Raw genomic sequence first — 23,203 nt, 5'->3', positions numbered from 1 at the left:
AATTCGATTCATTTTCTATTGTTGAAAGTGCAAAGCGAAGACAAAACAGTATTATTTCAAATCAAAGTCTGTTCTCGCTTACGATCCGGAAAGTAAGCAATCTTACCATTTAAAGCTTTGAGAAACAATTTTAGAATTAAAAGTAAGGTTATTTTAACCTCTTCTTAACAAAAATTGAACGATAAAAGTGTTTGTTAGATAGCATCTGCATTTCTCCTATGGTATCACGAGTAAGTAATATTAATCGTGATGTTCTCAGTAGAGGTTTCATCTTTCATCATCATTATTTTTTTGTATGATTTTATCAGCTAACTTCAACTTTTGTTGATAAAAACCTTCTTGAGATAAAAGAAAACTTGAAACAACAACTTCTAAACGGTGTTCCAATACGGCATTTTTTTCGTCAACGAATAACATGAAAATAGAAATTTAATATAGCCGACGTAATGAAATTAGAAATAGCATTTGTGTTGTTACTTAACTACACCAAACTACAAGTAAATGAAATCTGAGCGCACCTTTTCTTCTTTAGTTCCATGTATGTCGTAAACCCAGGAGATACGGGCTAAGCCCTGCATTTTAACTGGAGTTTCAATCCTGGTCGTGCAAAATAACCTTGAAGCCTGCGCTTTCAACAGCAAAATAATCATCATAATGCTGAACATCGATGAGAAGACGTAAGCCTTTGTCTTCACCCGTGCTGCTCGTCAAAAGGGCCGAGCTATTTTACCGGAGTTAAACGTAAAACAAACATCTCCATCAGCGTTCTTAAACTCGGTAAAGTTTCTATGGTCACATTTTGAATCTTTTTGCCATTACATTCCAGAATCATTTCGTCGAGTCGATGGGCAGCCTCTGTAAGCGTTTTGTCATTTCTTCTCCTGAGATTTTCTCCATGAGGTGACTGACATTTTCTCCTTTAATCTTGGTTCTGAAGTAGAGCTCATGCACAGTGGTTCCATTCATTTTGGAGAAGCGGGCATCGTTGTAATTGCAATACTGACTTCGGGAAACAGCCAAGCTGTTATCGTAAACGATAAGCGTGGTGGTGGTAAATGGGAATTGAAAATAATTGATATACTATCGGTACAACTTCTCGAAGAATAAGACGCGAATGCCCCGAGTAGTGAATAAAGTCCTATATTACACTGGCGGGTCACTAGGTGGGGTTGCCTTGAGATAGCAAAAAGGTGAACACCCACTGCAACGTGCATCGAGTCTGGGCAGAACAGGAAACGCGCGGCATCAATTTGTGAATCTTATCGAGACTTGCTTCTTTTCATCCACCAGGCTTCTTGCTAGCTTTCATAATCGTTGTTCTTCTTGGCATTTCTCGTAGTCGTTCTCACGGAAATCCCCTCTATCAACACGAGCCCAGTGGAGACCAGGCCTAATTGGTCTTCGAACGTCTCGCGTCGACGGCTAATTCTTTACACGCGTTTCGTCTCGACTGTGAGGTAGCACGACAGAAATGTCCTTCTTGGCAGTGATTGCACAACGGCATACACATTTTTAGTTGCTTGGGCTGAGCTTGTCACCCACGCTTTGATTGAGGATCGTTAACCTCCCCTTCTCCATCCGCATAGATGAGTCGGTTCAAGTCGTTGAACAAATTTGACATTTTGCGTTGTTCACGTCTGCCACAGCAATCAACTGTCCTCGCAGCCAAAACACTAACAGTATCGGAAATTTCTCAGCCAAGCACAGATACCTCCTCAAAAGTTAGCGGAACTTCGGCTTAGACTGTTGTCGTAAACTTAGGGCTAGAAAAGATCTTTTGATCAAAAACCTCATATCGTTTTCTTATATATCGCATAGTCGGCCTTTAATTGAATCTATCTTGGGTTCTGCTCGGATGAAGAAGGCAAATACCAATGGCAGATATTGTGTTCAGTGTCAGGGCCCTACCTGTTATTCTAGTCTATTCTACCCATTAAACCTGAATTTGCATGTCAAAGAAGTCATAATTTAGGGACGAGTGTTGTTTTAGTTAGGGAATACATTTAGACCAGACAGGTGGTAAGAAAGAGGGGCCGGGGGGAATTACACCACACATATCAGGCGCCTGTGACTCTATTTTCCTTTTCTAGTTTGAACACGCAATTTACCAGCAAAGTTTCATTCTTCTTCTCTCACACACAAACGCATTGTGCAAGAATTTTCTCAAGAGAAACATGCCCTATGCGGCCATTGTCATATTAAGCAAAATAACCGCACAGCGCATTTACATCATTATTGACACTGCTCTCCGTATTTTGGAAAATACGTGATTTATTCGTCTTGACGTATTTAAATTGTCGTCAAATAATAAATTATGGTCGTCCACCTAAGGAGGTGAATTGACAACATAAAACCGTTATTATACTTCGAGAAAAATTCGAGCCAAAAATTATCGCCCATCGATGCGTTGTCATTCCCACTGAGTTGGTCCAGAGGAAGCTTCTCGAGAGGCCTTTAAATTATCGCTTTTCGATGATTTAGACGCACACGAATGTAATTTATTATTAATATGTTTTGTCCAATATCCACGTAAAATCGCCACGAAAGAAGAAAATAGTAAAATAACATGAACATGATTAAACTGCGGCACCAGGTAAAGAAAAAGGCTGAAAGAACGACGGTAGAATTTAATTAACAAGTAGTTTGTTTGGCTGCGCGGCTGAGGGCACTTGTGTGAAATTAGAATGAAAGGAAACAATGAAGATACGCGAAAACAATAAATGAGACGCTAAAATCAAAAGATGGTTGTGTGTGATTCTTTTTTTCTAATTTTCAACAAAAGTCATTGAGAAAATTCTTAACTCCATACCCAAATTTACTAGTATGTCCGGAAATATTTCCACATTTTCAATTTTATGCAAATTTGCCACAACAGGAAAGAGGAAGATTTTAGAAAGACCACCATAGTTGCTACGAGATAAAGAACCTCCGGGCTAATTGAACATATTCCACAAAAACATTTACAAAGCTATTCAAAATTTTGCAAAATCATCCACGTCTCTTGCTGTTTTTAAAGTGGAAACGGAATGTAAACTGTAACCATTACACTAAGTTATCAAGTCTAAAATAATGTTTCTCCCCCAGGAAAAAAGAAAAAAATAATTCTTTTAATTCATATTATTAGGAAATAACCGATTTTAAATTATTTATTCACCAGTGTGTATGCCGCGATTTGGCGCAAGAACCGCAAGTGATTAACCAAGAATTTTACATGGAAAGTTACAACCATAAAAATTAGGACTCCAGTGAGAAAAGTGCTAGAGCAATTTCTTTTTTTTCAAAACAAGAGAAAACAAAGGTCATGCCAAATTCCTGGCACCGGGACACAAAACGTCTATCGCGGAATCTAGTCATTAAGGGCAAATTTATCAAACGAACGATTTGCACCTCAACTTAATGACATTCGGCCCGATAACTAGTGATTTCCACTTGAAATAACTTCAGCAAATGGGATTGAATTTAAAAACTCTAAGAGACTTATCAAGCACTGTCTTAAATCGCCGACGTTTGACGTTAATAAGTTGTATCTCTTGTGGAAAATAACAAAACAAAAATGTTTTCATGCTGCGAAACATCAAAATTAGAAGTTCCATCTCATTATACAATAAAATGACAGAAGCAGCGGTTCAAAACTTAGCCTTGTGTAAAAAGGGTTACTATGCTCACCAGTATAGTCACCAAAAACTGTGTATGTTTATTCCACTGATGCTGCCTACATTTATCTCGGGGAAAAAATAACATAGAAATAAAAAAAATAATAATAAATAAGAAAGCGGCAGTTTAAACTACCCTTGCCGCAGAGATAATTAGCGAGTTTTGCACTGGGATGACAGACAAGGGAGATAGGAGTGAGTCTCGATTAGATGCTTAAACCAGAGAAATCTTTACAGAAAAAAAAATTTTTTTATTCAATTTTTTCAATCAATCACATACTTGTCTGTTGCACGTATTTCTTTTGGACAGTCTACTTTACAATAACATTTAAAAAATCACCACAACAGTGGGTTCTCCTTCACATCGTTGGGCTCTCAAATACTACGGCGCTACAATAACAGCATATTTGTGAACAACATTCCTATAACTCATGGAATTTTTGAAGGATGTTTAGGAACTTAATTTATCCCTGATTTACAGTCGGTATATTGCATTTCACTTTTAAAATGTAAGTGTTCAACTTTTTCTTCTAGCATGTTACTTTTCGCGGTGGACTCAACAAGCTTGTTTATAAATAATAATTGATGCAAACCTACATATTTTGACTGTATTCTCGAGCGGTATTTAGAATGCTGTAGCTTTAGGCTGAACTCTTCAGTTTTTAAGTAAATGTCTTGCAGAAGAGAATCAAAACCTTCCCAAAAATACCCTAATCAAAAACTGAACAGTGAAATAGAGTCTTGTAAGACCAGAACAGCTAAAAACTTGATGTTACCCTGTTCATCATACAGAATCATCACCATTGTTTAGCAACTACTTTTCTTCGTGTTGTTTAAGCTGAGTTTACTGGTTCGAGCAGTTCTATATTTAAAGACTTGGCACGTCGACATGTTACACCACAAGAAGCCAGTCTTGGTTTTCTCACCGAAGTTTTCCGAAAAATTTTTAACACAAGGATTGTTACTGGAGGGACACTTGATTTATCTCTTGTGCCAGTTTTTTTTATTTTTTATCCTATAATTTCTGAATGTTTCACTTCTTCAAGCAACGGCACAGCTTTTGATGCCATTAATGGATGCACTTGTTATTATATATTTTCCAGACGCAACAATACCTCACTCAAAATAATTATAAAGTCACCTTTACCCCCATCCATTTCCAAAAATAAAGTAACCATTAGTTTATTTTCTTCTCTCCCATCCGCCAACTCTTTGCACGTTTCGCGTGCGTTTGTACAGTCCTCAACGGATCTTAACAGGAAATCTCCGGCGCGCCCTTGAGGAACCTTCCCTAGCATGCTGCAATTGCCTCCATCTCTCCCCAGAGATATCTTCACAGAATTCCTTACCACCAGACGATTTGTAGATTGAAACAGAAAATATCAACACAATGGCTGGTAAATAAAAGAAACTCGTCACACATCTGTGCTTTTGCCGCCATACTTTGACTTTAACCAACTGACAACGACCATGACAAACAGATCAATAACCTCCAACAACGTGATGAAACTTGCCCCAAGCACGAGTCCCAGCTGGCCACCAGCGTCACCTGTAAAATACGAAAGTTGACTGTTAGACGACAAAGCGTCGACAAGTTTTGACGTTGGGTGCATCGTTCACAATGGGCGTTAATGACTGTTCTATTAGTAGTTGATGGCGATTTGTGGTTGAGGAATAGTTTGTTTTCCTTATGGGTGGCACGCTATCGAATCAACTAAAACGTATTAAAATTACTTGTTCCAGGTACGGACAACACAACGGACAAGATCGCCGGCCCCAATGAAATAAATATGTCGATGTCATCTGCCTTCCTCTGGTAACACTCGATACTGTTTCGACAAGTGTCACAACAAGTTCTTGAAATCAAGTGCTCCAGATCACTTTAAGACTCTATATCTCATTCTTCCAAGCCTTTAAATAAGTTTGCAAGAGTCCGCAGTTTTTTGGGAATTGATCCTTCTGCAGGATCCAAAATTATATATTCGTTGAGAAAATGAACTTAATATAAATTTTCCTCTTTTCCTTTCATAAAAATAAAAAAAAAACACAAACAAACAAACAAAAAGTTGCCTTACCTACTAACTTGAAGAAGCCATAGGAAGGGGTTTGCTCAAAAACATCGATTCTAAGCTCGCTGAAGAAGAACTTTAACACAACGTAGTAGTCTCTGCAAAGACAAAGTTTAACAGCTTAATATGTATCAAAGAATTTTTTTAAGATAACTAGAAAACTTCGTATCCAAGACGTCTTCAAAATAAAAACACTTACAACATAAATTTAATAACTTCGTCCGTGTCATTAGGTAAGTTTCTGCCTTGTGTGAGTTTCTCGTATTTTTGCTTTACTGGAACCAGTTTCTGTGGCAAGTAAAGAGTTTGAGACAACTGCGCTTCATATGACACCTTCTCGCAGTCTACTGGACAATCAACCGGGCTATTCATCCTGGATTCAAATTCCTCTGAGAGAAGAAAACAGCAAAAAGAAAACTAGGGTGAGAAAAAAACTTTGAGGTATTTCGTTACACTTTTCTGCAATGTAACGGCTGTTAAACAAAACAAAGCGATTTGGATAGGAACAAACAAATTTAGTTGTGGTTTGGAGCAATTCTTTTATTTTAGCGTTGCAAATAATCTGGGATAGCTTTGGTTTTTACAGTCTATGATTGGTCCAAAATATTCTTATAACCTCAACCAATCGCAAATACAACTCATATCAATCGCAACTTAATTAATGGCGTTTAATAGCGCTTGACAACGTTCGTAAGTCTTCCCTTTAGGTTCCTATTGGTTTGTTTGTGACATTTACCTCTTATTCTGATTGGTGATTGATTTTTTTAATCTTGTTTTGTCTAGCGACGCTTTGTTTCACGGATTTATCGTGGCGGTATTGTGTTGGGTCTGTCTTAAGATCACAAGAAAATATCTAGTTGGACCTTTCTGGTGATGAGGGACTTATCTTAAAGATCTCTTACTATCTATCTTCAAAGGACAAGATTGCTCACCCCAAGCTGGCCACATACAATTGATGGTCTTGTTCAACGAACACAGTGTAAAATTATCCTTCGTTTCTACAAATAAATAAGAGAAAAAGGTTTGGAATTTCCAAGGAAGAGCTCCAGTCAAGTTACGAATTATTATTCCCACAAAGACATTCAAGCTGTATCATGTTACCGTGCCAGACATTAGGAGAGAGAGAGGGCGACCTCCCACAATTCATCGAAATAATTTACTATATAAAGGCGTTACTAGCCCTTCAAACCTCAATTGTTTACAGGTAATTTTAATTTGCTAAGTTTAGTATTTTTGTTGTGTTCCTTCTGGGTGGACCTCTAGACGCATCATTTCTTTCTGGCCAAGCGGGCTCACTTTTACCCATCATGAAACATGGTGCTAAATACATATGTATTGAGTTGAATAGGTTTTAGGTAGAAAGTAAGAATCATCGTAGCTATGATATAACTTATGCAACCGGTACTTTATTTACTCACTGACCTGGCATAAACCAACCTCTGCAGTCACACTTGTGAGAGACATGTTTAGTTAGTCCTTCTAGAAAACATTTATTTCTGGAATAAGCGGGGAAATAATCCAACGTTTTTCCACCACAATTTGTGCTAAAAGGATTACGAAGATTTGTGAGCTAAAAAGAGACGAAGAAATGGCAATAGATTAAGAAAACAAAGTGCATTTTGTACAGCTTGCCTGATCGTTTGGTTGTGTAGCTAGTCAAATCTTTCTTGAGAATGATTTAGAGCCAAAGGAAGGTCATGGAATGCAGAGGAGTATGCGTACTTGCTAAGGGCGCAACAACTCATCGGGCAACAAAGAGGAATGACACTGAGCTGCATTGTAAAAAAAAAAACGCATCGCACTAACGTTTGCATGGTACTTGGAAAGTATCTAGCAGAAGACGTATGGATGGCACTTAACTGCAAAAGCGTGATCGATAATCTATTTCCCTCAAAAACGTTCGTAGAGCAGAGACCTTAGTAGCGAATTTCCATTTGAATTATTTCGTCTTTAGCTTGTAATCAATAACCCCTTTGAACAACTGCACGGCGAGTATAGATTTTCTTGGAATGAAAAAAATTGCTTTCTTTCCACTAAACATGCGTCTCTTAAATGTCCGCCACAGCGATGGAGGTGAGAGAAAAAAAAAGAAAAAGAAAAAAAAAAAGGAAGAACAACAGGTATTTCGAAAACACGCCAAGGTGCTACAAAACAATTTGATTACAAGGTTTGGTGGTTTTATCGCTCTTACATCTTACAAAAATAAACATCTTCATTAAGCACCCTGAGAGAAATAGGACTCCATTTACATTCCCTAAGAGCAAGTTGAACACAATTTTTTAAAGACCTTTTCCCGTTTTCCGTGTTGAAAAGAATAACTGAAAAGTTTCGTTTCGTTGATGGTTTCACCTGCTAAGCGAAATATTTTGAAATGAGTTAAAACGCGAACGGTTTTATGCAAATAAAGGCCCCTCATCACTTTTGGAAGTAATTTTTATTTCCCGAAAAAAAAATTACTCTATGAAGATTGGCTTAAAGGATAAAGCGAAAAGCTAGTATCACAAATTAAAACGTCGGAGAACATTTCTAATCTCTATCCGCGTAAATGAATCACATCAATAAACAAGTATGAGACAAAATGCATTAAAATAATTCAGTACTCATCAGCAGGGACTTTCCAGATTTCTGCGATACGGAGAAACAATTTAATAGAAGTCATACAGAGAAGCACTTACAGACCAAAATAAAAACAGTTACGATGGAAAAAAATTAATCGAAAAGTTAGCACTTTAGAAAAAAGGAAAAACATTGTCAATGTAACTCAACTTGTTCGCAATTGTGGATTAAAATCTCATTCGTTTGGTTATTGCAGTTTGATGTTACTCAGATTGAGAAAAACTATCACAAAGCTATACTAATTTTAAAATAGAAAAAAAGCCTTCATGTTCAAAAATCATCAAAAGACCGCAACCAAACTACACCATTTCCGGGCAAGTAAATATCATAAAAAACAATGCGTTTATTACCACTTTCGATGATGTACCACGGTGTAAAGAAAGCTTTAGTTGATTTTACGAGGAAGAGAAAACGCAGAACATGGAATTTGAAATACTGAATTATAGTCGATAATACAAATTTCGTTTTCGGTCCAATTATGTCTTAATTTGATGGTCTCCAAAAATGGTGCACTTAGTTTAAATTGCTGATAAAGATTTTCACTGAAATTGTAGTAAGCCTGTTATAGGATTTTGCATACGGAAAAATGTCGCCACAGATTTCGACTTACCTCGTAAAATATTAATGTATGCGGTTAAGCAATGTTTGTAAAATGCGTCATTCAAAGCAGATCGTGAAATTGCAAATTGAGGATGCACGTTTGGGTATAAATAAAAACTAGCTGCGATAAGGCAAATTGCGACATAGAAACACGAAACGTTTCCTTTTTTTTCCAGAACCAAAAGCAAAACTTTTAGTCCGCCTAGAAATTCAAGTCTGACATCAAATTGCAGTCAATTTTACAATTTGACCAAAAATAAATACCCAAAAACCCAAACTGGGCCTTTTAACAATACATTTGCCATTCATTCGAATTTGATGGTTTAATTTGTTTCGGTGGACCAACCGATGCGCTAAGAAACCCAAATAATTGCCCTTGTCCTCGTCTCCAAAACACTCAGCGTGTTATTTTAAGCTCGTGCTTCTTTAGTTGAGATAAGGACTAAATCCGACAATTTTTCTACCGTGTGCGAGAAGTGGTCACTAACTGAAATAGGAAGTCATTCCATTACGAACCACAACATATCGGAGAAAAGTAATAAAAACCTTAAACAACGTCCCACGCAATACATTAACAAAGAGTGTTGTTGAACAGAACGAGTTTCAACCGAGGACACGTTTCCCTAGAACTATCAAGCGCGCAAATTCTCGGATTAAGTTCAAAGTTTCGTTTGCTGTGATATGAATAAGTCAGTCGATTGTTTGATAAAGAAACCCGCAAGGAGAAAAAGAGAATTGAAGAAAAAATATATATCTACCATCTTTGAGAGGTGAATAAAAAATAACCGACAACTTTAATGTATTCATCTAAAAAGTAATAACGATGCACAATCACTTCGCTCCATAGGGAAAGAATAACTATAAGCTATAACTCCACTAAGTCTCCACAGCGTACAGCTGAAAACGCCCGGGCGCTCGTTACGAAGGAGCCTCTTACACAATGAACGATAACATGGGAGAAACAATTATATAAATTCCTGCCTCTTGTAGAAACTACAAAATTCGCGACAATTCGAACGCAAGCTGCGGGGGTTTACACAAAGCCCAAAACAAAATAATAGAAATTTAACATGACAGAAGAAGACTAAATAAAAATACCTTTTCTTTTTTCATATCCACAAACGTCACGTAACCAGGAGGAACATGAAATCCTACCCGCTTTAGGGGAAGTTCTCCTTGCTGGTGAAGAATAACTTTGACCCCGCTGCCGCCATAAGTTTTCCCCTCCTCCAGAGGCTTCGTGTTCAACACCAGATGTAAACCGTACTTCAGCCCGACATTATCCGTTTCCAAAAGCGTCCTGTTCTCACCCCCGTAATTTAGCGTGTAACATGTGTGCCCATCCGAAGACAGAAACAAGGTAAAGTCTTCGCGATCACAAGGGACTTCTCTACTCTCGTTCACCCCTCGCTTCAAAACACAAGAAATTAAAATGTCGTCTAAGATCGAGAAAGCGTCTTCCAGAACATCCCCCAATACACGTTCCGGATTATGCTCGGTTGAATTTCCTTGCGCACTTCTTCCCCTCCGAAACTTTGCACTCGTTAGTATAGTTTTTCTGATGTCTCTCAGATCGCAAATCGAAATTGCTGGAAGTACAATCTTATTAGGGTAGTCAACAGTGGCGAGTGTACTGAACGGATACTCGAAATACTGAGTTATACTAGTTTTGACCTCGTTGATAAATGCTCCACCGGCGCTTAACAGTATCGCAATCCAGATAACTTTGCGCCAAATTGACTTCGTGTCGAAAACGTAGTGCAAGCCATGTAAAGTGTTATGCAGCAGATAATAATCCCAAACGTGTTTTATTCTTCGTCGACGGTCACCCTGAGGCGTAGTCTCAGCCTCGTTACTGGATAAACATGGTACACTGTCATTCTCGTTCTCGTTTTCATGTTCGTGAGAGAACCCATTGGGTAATGGTTGAAGTTCTTCGGCATCTTTGTCCTCGTCAAAGGAAAATGTATCGTCAGCAATTTTTCGTCGATGCGATGGTGACTGACACGCACAAAATTTCGTAGTCATTTGCTCGCCGTCGAGTGCATTGCACTTTTAAAACGCATTATTCACTCAGCAAACATTGGAACTGGATTCTTCCCAGCGTGCTCGCCCGCGATTGTTACGACGGCAAACGTAAGAACAGGCAACTTCGGCGACTCAGCACTTACAACAAAACATTGATCCAATGCGAAGAGGGAAAAAAATCACTTCCAACTTACAAAACAACAGATAACATCTCAAAATGTTACAACACGCCAACAATTTTTGATTGAGCCAAAATTGCTTTTTATCTCTTTCGTCACTGTTGACATGTAGTACCAACGTTTCCCATTACAACTCGAACACCTGCCACTTTTCAGGAGAGCTCCGGCTATTTATTATTCAACAACAGAACGCTATCTATTATAATTCCACTATCGGCCACTCACAACCTATCTGCATTGTTCTCGAGCGACTGTTGTTCGAAGTATGTTAATTTTGCTTCACATCAGATGAGACCAGCTCCCTTGAACCATTCGCAAAGGCAGAATCTCACTAAGTACGAAGTCACTCTTTTAAAACGATAATGACGATTTGAGCTTTAAAACATCCTGTCGAGAATAATGTTTGCGACAGAGAGAATCCTCAACCTTTATGTAAACAAAGCAAGTCTACGAATTTGCTTTTAATTAGGCCAAGTACCGTCTGGATCGCCACTAATATAGAAATCCTCTAACTTCCCTGCTGTTCCAGAAAAATTTTACTTCGTGTTTCATTTTTCTCCCTTGGATAAAATCAGCATCGAGTCCTACCTAAAAAGTAATTTGTCTGCCTTTATTTATTTAAGCCTTTCCGCCGAAAACAGATACATCGATTTCGATTCCTACACAGGCTGTTTTGAATTTCTTGCTTTCGGTGTTCTCGTATCCTCATTTAAAGCGAATTCTATGGACGCGATATCCTCGAGCTTCTTTTGGGAAAATTGAAATGATTTATTACATTCATAATCGAATTAACGAAAACTGTAAATTACCTTTTGAGTCAAAATCAAAACTTAAGTTCCTGCGAAATTGGAATTTCACACGAACACAAAGAAAGGTGTTTCACGCAAATATAAATTTATTCAATATATTTCCTGACTTTTCAAAGCACCACCACAAAACATGTTCCTAATTGGTTTTTGGTATCTTTCCTCTCGGAGCCAAAAGAGAAAGAAAAACGCTGTTACGTTGATTTTACGTTAAGGCCTTCGCAGCGCATTTACATGACTGCGGTTGTGCTCCTTTGCCTTGAAACCGAATAAAGAACCTTGTAGATGCCAAGGGATTTGAAACAACAAGCGAACCTTCATGATGACTCGAGTTCCCCGTTGTGAGGGCCTAATGAGTTACCAGCCTTACTCCGCCAGTTATAGCAGGTTCTCCTATTTAAACGTCTTTCTGTCCCATTTCCTGTGCGGAATTTGATAGGAACAGAAAAAAAATATTTAGAGCAATTTGACAGAAAATTGATTAATTAACAAGAAAGACTACTTTTCAGTTCTGTACGATATAGTCACCTTTTTAAATACATAATATTTCCGGCGCAAAAATTACTCTCAGCAAGCCCCCTGCCGCGCAGAAAGACAAAGTTTTATCTTTGTTCCATCTATACATCCGCGTCGAGTTTATAGATGCTAAAACGATATATATTTAGCCCTCAGGAAATTGAAATCACAAATGAGAGTGAGGATGGATAAAACTGACATAGATCGCCAGACCAATGTTCCTGCATTGCTTCTGATTCATAGTGTTGGGGAAGTAAAGAGAGCATCTGTAAATTTTATACCTAGGTTGCCGATATTAGTTTTCCGACGGACTACCGAAGTCCTTTCCGTGATTGCAACAACAGCTTGGCGAACGAAAACCAGTTTTCTGGTAAAAAACGTGAGAAACATATCAGTCGTTGCTCTGCCGTTGTCTTGAAGGAAAATGTTTCGTAAGAAATTGTTTACATTTAACCTTGAGGAAAATACTACAAAGTGCATTTAGGCTCTAGGCAAGGCTATACAATAAGGACGAAAACTTTGGGTTTGTAATTTCAGGGTAAAGATGAACTAATATAGTCGGAAATTTAAGTATGAAAATGTTTCTTATCACTCATCAAACTGGTTACCAAGCGATAGATATTCACGTGAGATATGTCTAAATAATTGCCTCATGAAAGATGGATCGGTCGCAAAGTAATCAAATTTTCAAAAGTATAAATGGCCATAAAAATGAACTAGCAGTGATTGCCTATTAACCAGACAAAATGTTGACGTATATGGTAAAAATCACTTTTCACTGTCTAAAGGCGTGTGTCAAAAACGACGAAGCAATTTCAACAGTTGCAGCAGTTTACTATTTCAAAGAGTAAAGACCACATGCCATGCGCGTTTGGACAACTAGCGGTCCACACTAAGAGCAAACGCCTTGTTAGCACATCCTACCTAATTTATTTTAAACTGAATATTACAGTGACACTATGGCGTACTCGAGAATATACTGTGCAGAATATAATAACAACAAAGTTACTATACAAAATGCCAATGATCTTATGATTCCGAACAAACAGAATAAAGCCAGTCATTCCCACTTAAGTGTGTGACATGATAGGAATCTGCAAAAACTGCAGCAAAACTTCATGGAAGTTTTCGCTCATTGATGGAAGAAACATCTTTTTTACCGTGCTGATTGCAAGCTCAAAAGCACATCTTCCTCTAGATCCAAGGGAAGCTCGCAATGTGCTCGAGGTAACAACCAGATTGGACCACCCACATTTTGCAGGTTTTTCAAGCGGCTTTGCAAATGAAAACTCATAGCGAACCGATGACTGGAGATGTTACACCCTTTAACCCTTTCAATAAAATGCTACGAAGAGCTGAGGAACAGCTTCTTGGATTCTTCTGCCGCAAGCTATATTTACGTTGTCACAGTTTGCATCCAATATCCTTAAGTTAGTACAGTACCACTAGGCAAAGGACAGTCAACATCGGATCAACCAGACCCATTCTGCTCCAACGAAAAAAGGTAGTCGAGGATTGTGATAGAAGCCTCACAGTTAAGCTTCTGGAAAAACATGACTTTGGCAGAAACAAACAATAGATAATGTATACTCAGTCACTTCCTTCTCTAGCTCCAGGAAACAGGAAACTAGTCTCTCAAAGGATAATTCTCTTACACTGCTTGCATGTGGGGATATTTTATGCAGATTTAGTAGAAATGAGTTGAGGATATCCTTTTTGCTTACAATATATACTTTTTACATACCAACAGGTAAACCAGAACAATTGGCAAATATCACATTTTAGCGTTGAAAATAGGAGTTTCTTTCGTAAGTGGTCTGTTTTAAATGTACCCTGGTCAAGCTCGGTTTTCCTTTCTCTTCTTTTAATGTCTAAATTTTCCCACTAAATTGTAAAAACTAAAACAAACTGAAAAAAATAATCAATAATGAAGGATTAATAACTGTTAAAGAATGGGCTACGAGATGAACAATCGCAGTGAAGGAGCGGTAACATCCTTTCAGTCATCCTCTCAGTCCGCGTGAGAGGAAGGTCTAGTTTAACTTTGAGAACAGTGTTAATCTTGGTACGGTCCTCGAGCTCAGCTTAGAGAGAGGGGAGTGGGTGCAAAAGGGACTGAAAAGACATATAGTAATAGAACTTTAAAATAAGTTCATGAGTGGTATGGATCTAGCTGACCAAAAGATCCGAAGCTGCCAGGACAGTACAAAGACCTGCGTATGGTACATGAAGTTACTCTTTTACCATATGGAGGTTGTCATCAGGGATTAATAGGGACTTTAAGATCAATAACGCGGACGTGACTGAAGCTGACCGGAAGTAAAAATACCAAAATGATTACCACAGCGCATGATCATGACGTAAACAAGATGCGTCCTTGCTCAAGACGAACGCGCTGAACAGCATTTTCACGTTGTCAACAAACTGTAAGTATTTCGACTTATTTCAGTAACAAAAACACAGTAAATTGGCACTTTTTCTTTGTATATCGAAAGTTTTATCATCCCGGCTGCATTCGTCATTTCGTTTTGTATTTTCTTGTCAGGCTCACTCATATTTCTGAACAGACAAGACAGTTCTCATGGCCTCAAACACCAAACCGCAGTGAGTAGATTCTTGCGTTGTTCGTTCAGTGAATTACGGCTAAAAAACAAATACTGATTTGTTGTATAAAAGCAATGATTACCCGATTACAGTATTTCCTTTACCTTGACGATTTTCCTGGTATGTTCAAATTTATTTTGAGTCCTTTACCAGCACTGTGCTGTATTTTGCGGCAATTCAATTCACACATTGTTTTCCGCAAAAATTGTTTCAGTGAGATTTTAATTTCAGAGGCTACGGGCACAGCATTTTCACAAAGACAAGAAACAGAACTATATACATGTAGAAGAATATGTTTGCCAATTAAGTGCTTCTGTCCGCAAAATGTTTGCTTTAAGCCGTTAGCGGATTTATAACTGGACATACACTTGCATTGGCGAGTTAGATTTAAGTTTTGTTAGAAGTCATCAGTTTCACATAATTCCAAGTTTGCTTTAAGTTGTTTGTAGTTGTACACGTATATTTAAAACATGTATCGCTTCTTTTTGTCTGCAGGATTATGAACTGGACGGAGGAACATGATTCCGTTTTTTGCCGAGAAATAATCTTTGTAAACCCATTCAGTGCTAAGAAGAAATCCGTTCAGCGAAGTGCCTTGTGGCAAAAAGTGGCGGATACCCTAAACGGCATCACAGATCCTGTTTTTTATGTGGATAAACGCTCAGTTCGAGACCATATTGGGGTTTTGGTCCAACGATTCAAACGAAAGGAGGCTAAGGAATTGAAGGAAAGCGGTACGAACCCTACGAAAACAGAAGTAGACGTAGCCATAGAACAGATTATTGCCATGGAAGAGTCTGCCGATGAGCAGCACGACCTGGAAGACGGCGAAAAGAAGGACAAGATGGAGGGAGACAGACTGAAAGCAGAAGAAATGCGTAGGACTGCTATGGAGACAATGGGGAAAACTCAAAAGAGAAAGTCCGAGGAGGGGCAGAGCAAAGTAAAGAAATGCAGAAGAAGTGGGGGTGAAACGGTTGAGTTTCTTAAACTTAAAGCGGAGCAAGACATGAATGTTAAGAAGCAAGAATTGGATTTGAGAAAACAGGAGCAAGAGCAGATGGTTGAAGCACAAAATCAGCAAAGGGATATGTTCAAACAAATGATAAAACAACAACAGGAACAACAGAAGCAAATGCATGACATGCAATCCTTATTAATGCTCCAACAGCAGCAGCAAACTACAGCATTGATGAAGATTATTGAAACACTAGTTCCAAAATAAACAAACTCCATTTTGCTTTAATTTCCTCAGGTCTCCGTTCACTTTGTTGTTATTGAACTAAGTCTGGGCTTCTATTGAAAAGCAATATATTACTAGTGTAACTGTGTTAGATGTTCAAATTGATGACTGTAGTTTAGACTTTATTTCAACGTTTTTGGAAGGTTCAAAATTTAAATTTTTTTGGATAGATTAACGTTGATGCTGAGAAGCATAATAAACCCGATTTATTTGTTGTGTTTAATTTTATTTGACATTAATACGCTCTTCCTGGATCTTCCCATATAATCTAAAACAGTTTTTTGAGTCTTATGTCGGGTGGCCACAACAGACTGCATGATTAGGAAAAGTAATCCTCTAGGGAAGGTGGGTCTACGTCAAAAAACTGGGATGTTGAATTACCGTACAAACATGTCAAAACATTTTGAAGGACTGCACAGACGATGTACATTTTGCCTACTTGGCTAAGCCCAATCTTGAGATTCTTTTTGAAATCAAGAAATTTAAAATAATTTACAATATCAGAAAAAAGCCATTCAACGGAGGAGCGGACTGCACTCATGGAACCATTGTAAGCTTGCTGTTGGAGAGTCAGTACTCGCTGCCGGAAAGGTGCCTGAAGATGTATCCGAAGTGGGTAAGCTGGATCCCCATGGATACACATCGGTTGGCCGGTTGTTGAGACAGCATGTGTCCGAAGACTGTTGTAAAGGCCTGACTCTGCCAACATTGCTGCGTCATGCTTCCTTCCTTCTGTTTAGACAAGATTAGAATTTAAGTATATAGATAAAAAGCAATATTTATGCACAGGCAGTTTACTTGTTTATTGCTGACGGAGAGAAGCAAGGGGAAAATGGGCCGGTTGGGGGTGAGGGTGAGGGTAGTCAATGGAAAAGCCAATGAAATTCGTACTTACTTTTTCCACAATTGTTTTAAACTTTGTTCTGATTATAAGCATAGTAATTTGCTAGTATCACGCCTTACCTACTGGACCATACAAGTGTGAAATCAACCCATTTGGTAGGACCACGGACTGAAATTTCAATCCATGTACGCGTTTGTGGCCGTTGTATAACAATCGCTGGTTTTCCCCGGGTCGAGTAATTGGCCGCACAGTTCCGTCTACGAAACCAAAGCAATTGCTTAGTGGCGCCCCTTGGTTAAAAACAGCTTCCGCGTACTTTTCCAGCTCTGGTGGATTTAAAATGGTTCGGTTCCATTGTGTGATTCTGTGGCTATGATGTGCATAAATCCAGTCTGTTACGGTGTTGCATATCATGCAAAGTTCTGGTACTGGCCTTCCGAAAATAGGTATCATGTCTGAGTATCGACAAGGAAAGGAATATCGCTTCAGAAGCATGCAAAGCCCTTCTGTTCCTTCGCAAACAGTTCCCTGGTCGCATACGAAGTATTGCGGAATCTGAAGAGCATTTCTACCAGAGGAATGTGGTGCTTTTCCACCCTGAAGTTTGCCCTACACTCGGCTTCACTTTGGCTCTCTAAGTTAAACGGCGGGTAGTTATAGTACGGAAAATCCAAGTTGATTGAACTGTTTTCTTCGAAAAACCCAGCAAAATTTCGCGAGTTTCTTTAAAAGTCGCCATTTGCACTGAAAACAATACTATAATCGGTTTCTGTTGTTCAGAAATAAAGTAATTTCACTACTCTTTTTATTTTATCCGCGGGTAGCCGCGTCGTTGAATCCCGCCATCTTAACTTAAAATTTCCCGTCACGAACACGGCGTCCTCGACACAGGCCCCACGCGGCTTCGGTATATTTGACGACGTCCGCGTTGTTGGATCTTAAAGTCCCTAATTTCTGCTCGAGCCAAGTCACCCTTACCACAGCCTTCCAGTGACAACAAAGACTCGACTTATGCTTGCGTTCACGCGCACACTTAACAAGTAATTAATTGGGAGAAGATGAAACAGAAAAAAGTAAACGAACAGACAAAACAGGAGATCGAGCACCACCAGCTAGAGAAAAAAGGTGAACCTTCAACTGCGCCTTTCCCCATTTTACCACCAAGCAGATGACTGCAAAGAGCTTATGCTTGCACGGTCCGTAACGTTAGTGCGAGTCTTATACTCTGCTTTCAAAGATTTCACACTCTAGAATATTTCTACTTCAAGGATCAAACTGACATGGAACTGATGTTGTCGGGGAAAGTGTACGTTGCAAACCAAGGAGCCGAACAAGGGGTCGTCTTTTTATGCAAAGATAATATTATAAAAACATGATGAGAACTCCTTTGCATAACTGCTGACTTTTCAAATGTTAATAACAAATAAAGTGAAATTATTGTTGGTATTACTTGTTACTCATAGACGGATGCTGCCAGAGGGCCTTGTTTAAATTATACACTGATGATGTTACATTTGACATAAAAAAGAACCCAGAGTATCAAGTGGGGGCTTGTTCAATATACTTTTAGGTTTTGTTTACTTTTGAGATGCCAAACATCATATATGCGTTCTTAAGCAATTTTAATGCTACCATTATTTTTCCTTAAAAATGTTTACCTTTTTCTCAATTATATTCTTAGGTAAGACCTTTGGATTCGTTTTTATAAATGGATTATGACAAAAACTCAGAAGCTTTAATTTTATGTGCAAATTGTAAAGCTATGGACAAAATTGACACAGTTGAGAATAATTTTGTGTGGATACCTATTATTAAGTGCATTAATAACTACACTGGAAATTCGCTCGTAGCTGTGTAGAATGTGCGATGAAAACAACAAGCCTTACAATCGTTTTGTATTAGGACAATTAAGTTATTAATAAATAAGAACAGTAAGGACTTTGTATAAGTAGTTAGTAGGTAAGAATGATTGAATGTGACTTGAATCTTGTACATTTTATATCAGTATTATGATAAAATAAAAAAATAGTTAACGCAAGTATCGCGTAAGAGTTGTTCACTAAGCTTTTTGAGATTCCAGAGTAAGTTTCTTCTTTAATGTATTCAGTATTTTTGTCAATCGTCTGCTTTTTGTTATTTTCGTTGTCCTTGTTTGTGTACTCCGTGTTGTAATGAAATAAAAATAAAAACAAAATCAAGCCGTAATTATGACTTATGAGTGAAAAAGCATAGCAAAATGTCTTCTCATACGAAGATTTGCTACACAAAAAGAAGAAAAAATTTTCCTATAACCCTTTCTTGGAAGTGATAAATGAATTCAATTCTATGGAAGCATTTTCATTTCTTACCAAAGTACCGATATGTCTCCGCTATAATTATATTAACAAAATTTAGGTACTCTAGGCATCCCTTAGAAACAGAAAATTAACTATACTGGTACAAAAACTTACTTTTTGAATAATGTCTACCGTTGAGGGTTACTTATTAAACCAAAGAATGACATGATATATAAGGTTTCTAAAAAACACAAATTAGCCTCTAGTAAGAGGTAATCGGCATCTTTTTTCAGCGGATCAGTTTTCCAGTTATGGTTATTTTTGCCCTTTTTGTTGTACTGTTTCTTTCACAGCAACAATCTAACAATGAGAAATATTTCGCATATTGTAATCAAAATATAAAAAGGTCTCAGAAAATACAAATATAAAGATATTTATCCCTTTTGGAGTTCTTTCAATTTTCAAGATATTTTGAGACATCAGTGTCTGGGGTTTAATACAAGAATTCTCTCAACAATAAATATATATGTAATATAAAATTATATTTCACATTTTAAATGTATGAATATCATCTTAAATAATATTTTGGGCCATTAAAAATAAACAAGTGGCGAGATTTTCTCGCCAAAAAGGATACATTATTTCGACCAGGAGGTCAATTTTGTTTGTTTAAGAATTTACTCGTTCTTTCCATTATTCTTGACGCATAGGGCTTTATGAAATTTAGGCAAAGTAAAAAACAATTTAGTGGACCACTTTTGCCAAGGTTATGTGGGGGTACCAAGAAGTTATAGGGAACACTTCCAACATATCTCGCTAGGAGGTAAGGTATAATGGAGACCATTAATTTGTTACCTCTCTACTTGAGAACATCATCTCTGCAAACACATTTTCCTTTCCATAGCGAAGTCAAGTGATTTTCTTAAATCACTCTTTTTATTTCCGTATTTTTAAATCCGCCATTTCAACAATTACGACCTTTTGAATACTTCAAAACAAGAGAGACAAAATGTTTTTCTCAAATCAAACGTTTTCCTCGCCCTGCGTAGACACCAAGTCCTTTTAAATAGAGTATTTAAGTGGAAGTAATCATGACCGATTTTAATGGCTCGCTTTCATAAAAACCTGAGATAGTCGCACGGAGGTCATTGATGTGAGAGCCTGCCTCAAAGGCGTCGTCCAAGCAATCTTACGCGATGCACATTCTAAAGTGGCCATGGAATCCATGTTTGGCTCCAAACATCAATACAGATCGCAGAGGCTCAACTTTATTATTGCGAACAGAAACACAAGAAAACAATAAACAAACTAGACTCATCAATCCAGCGACGCACTCACCCAGCTTATCTGGCAACATCCTGGTAGTTCGTTACCACGGCATATTCATAAATCTGCCCAGAAGGTCTGAGTTGGTTGAATTTGTCGACAAGCTTCTTCATTCTTCTTGCTATCTTACAAAAACAAATTTCATCAGGCACGAGACTCACACCTCTTGCTGAAATTTGTTCATTTAAACCATTAACGAATGGGTAGTGGCCCAGGCAGAAATAGACACCTCAGAGTCATTGACCCTCGATAAGGCCAAAGGATACCCTCAAAATATTCCTGGCGACAAAGTCAATGAACGCAGGCTTCGCCTATCAGACCACTGTGGCAGACAGCCCGAGTTGGAAGCATCCCAGCTGATTCACAGCTCAGAGTCAGAAACTGAGGAAAACAAGTCCGACACACTAACAGCTTTAAGTTGATACAGGTCTGAATTCCAAAGAGTGTTCAGAATGGGAGTCGCCTCAATCAGCGAGCTTTCATGCCATTAGGCCCAATGCACGAATTAGCCTTTTTCTAAAGATCAGAAATTTCCTCTGACGAGATCCTCTTCCAGGCGGAGATACTATCTAACAGGTGTCACGTTGCGGTACAAAGAACGCTTTCGAATATTATATCACCTTTTGTTTTCTTAAAATGTAGCCTTGTTTCGTTTTGATTGCGTGATAATAAAATATCCTTTTTCGGCTAGCCGCACAAAGAGTTATTTCAGTTTAGTTTCCTTTACGTCATAGAAGCATTAGTTTTTAAGGAGTTGTCCCTGGAGCAAAGAGGAGTTTTGTAGGAGTCTTTCTGAGTTTTTTTTTACAAGTTGGAGTTTTCTCATCCCCGGAGCCAAGATCAGACGTAAGTCACGATCGTTAGTTGTGTTTTCTGTCGTCAGATTTGTAGATTAGCTCGTTTCCTTAGCTTAGACAGATCGTGCATTCCCTTTTTGTTTTTACCGCAAGTGTTGTAACAAGTCGGCTAGCCTGATTGCATGATTTAGTCCAATAAACGTGTGTAAGAGTCTGCTGTCCGTCCCGTAATTCACTGTGGTTGACCTGGCGGACCCAACTACGCTGCACCCCGTGTCTGCCGTGCTAGGAACGCAACAACAGGCTTGGCGAAATATTAACACAGGACTTAAATCAAAGCATGTGGCAGGCATCTAAGAGAAAGTGTTAGACGTTTCTCCAAAGAAGAAGTTCCTCCAAGAAGAGAACCTTATGAATGAGACCTTCCATCCTTCAGAGATATTACTTAGAGGACGCACTGATGCTTTAAGATACTTCATTAGAATTGTCCTCAAGTGAAACAAATGGAAAAGATTAAAGCTCGATGTGTAAAAATTGAATAATGATAGGAATAATCTAGAAAGAAAAATATTTAATTTAACATTAACTTAGTTGCCTTGAAACACTAAGTACCACATAAATTTCGATTTCATACATTATAACCTTTTCAATGTTTAGTTGACAAACCAAACAAAATTATCTAAAATATTGTTCTTTAAATAGTTAATTATCATCAGGCATACAAAGCTTGATCAAATTCCTCTTTTGTAAAAACTTGTTTCCTTTTTGCAATAATGAATTCTATTTTTTTTTCCAACGGCTTTGATAAATGTTTTCTTACCCATTGCCTACTGAAATTTGAAAAAGGCAGTTCTTATTCGTCATTCACTGCGAATTATCCCAAACAAATTCTGCTGGAATTCAAACTGGGCAAACGCATCCGTGTAAATGTAAAATTTTCGCAAGCCAGCAAGGCTGTCACCACCAAATCAGAAATAGACGCCACACGGAGTTCCATCACAAAAGGAGATGGAAACCGTGTATTTACATAGCACGTTCAAAGGAAGATTCAGTTGGTTTACCACAAAGTTAAGGATTTCAGGTTGGAATTGGATTTACCCGTTTAGTCTTCATTAAACTCAGCATTTTTAAAAAACCCTCGAGGTCATAACTCGTGACTTTTCAAAAATGCTTTGGTCTAATTTTAATCAGTCATCAAATCGATTGACATTATGCTTAATCAGGAAAGTGACGATACTCGACAAGATATTGCGTTTTCAGCTAAAATCTACGCCCGTTTACTTTTTGTTCTTTTATCTATTTTACTTCACAGCATGTTACCCTTCTAGTAGGCCTCCCCCTCCAAAAGGTGACTGAAAAGACACGTATCACAAGCTGACAAAACAGTTCTTTGGTAAGCAACCTCACAAGGTTCATGAAATAAACCTACAAAAAGATCCTGATGCAACAACAAGGGAACATCACTCAACAGTTGCCCGTTGCAAATCAACCGAGTCTACCCAGCATAATACTTCAACCTTGCACAAAACAATTCAACATTTCAACTCACCACTATGCCACAGTTAGAACCTCATGCACCGAACTGGCATATACCAGAAGGTAATTTAGATAACCTGCTATCAATGATTTGACGAAATGCCTGGAAT

The 23,203-nt window shown here is 38.1% G+C and overlaps 3 protein-coding genes and 1 pseudogene across 3 annotated transcripts; 1 reads left to right on the top strand and 3 right to left on the bottom strand.

Moving 5' to 3' along the window:
- Nucleotides 1-591: 591 nt before the first annotated feature.
- Nucleotides 592-1,621, bottom strand: LOC136279155 (acid-sensing ion channel 1C-like; annotated as a pseudogene).
- Nucleotides 1,622-3,896: 2,275 nt separating this feature from the next.
- Nucleotides 3,897-11,300, bottom strand: LOC131770904 (acid-sensing ion channel 2). The gene is made up of 6 exons (XM_066174454.1): nt 10,037-11,300; nt 7,145-7,292; nt 6,655-6,720; nt 5,922-6,111; nt 5,729-5,820; nt 3,897-5,202 (listed from the first exon to the last, which is right to left on the bottom strand). The coding sequence occupies exons 1-6, from the start codon at nt 10,964-10,966 to the stop codon at nt 5,069-5,071; spliced, it is 1,560 nt and encodes a 519-aa protein (XP_066030551.1). The 5' UTR covers nt 10,967-11,300; the 3' UTR covers nt 3,897-5,068.
- Nucleotides 11,301-15,038: 3,738 nt separating this feature from the next.
- On the top strand, nt 15,039-16,296 carry LOC131770932 (golgin subfamily A member 6-like protein 7). The gene is made up of 2 exons (XM_059086650.2): nt 15,039-15,071; nt 15,567-16,296. Exons 1-2 carry the CDS (start codon nt 15,049-15,051, stop codon nt 16,294-16,296), a joined length of 753 nt encoding a protein of 250 aa, XP_058942633.2. The 5' UTR covers nt 15,039-15,048.
- Nucleotides 16,297-16,515: 219 nt separating this feature from the next.
- On the bottom strand, nt 16,516-22,045 carry LOC131770929 (uncharacterized). The gene is made up of 2 exons (XM_059086647.2): nt 17,278-22,045; nt 16,516-17,046 (listed from the first exon to the last, which is right to left on the bottom strand). The coding sequence occupies exons 1-2, from the start codon at nt 17,651-17,653 to the stop codon at nt 16,634-16,636; spliced, it is 789 nt and encodes a 262-aa protein (XP_058942630.1). The 5' UTR covers nt 17,654-22,045; the 3' UTR covers nt 16,516-16,633.
- Nucleotides 22,046-23,203: the final 1,158 nt, after the last annotated feature.

Source organism: Pocillopora verrucosa, chromosome 1 (genome assembly GCF_036669915.1).
Source record: "Pocillopora verrucosa isolate sample1 chromosome 1, ASM3666991v2, whole genome shotgun sequence".
Taxonomy (NCBI): domain Eukaryota; kingdom Metazoa; phylum Cnidaria; class Anthozoa; order Scleractinia; family Pocilloporidae; genus Pocillopora; species Pocillopora verrucosa.
The sequence above is the reverse complement of the archived record's forward strand: the minus strand, read 5'-3'. Positions and strand labels throughout refer to the sequence as shown.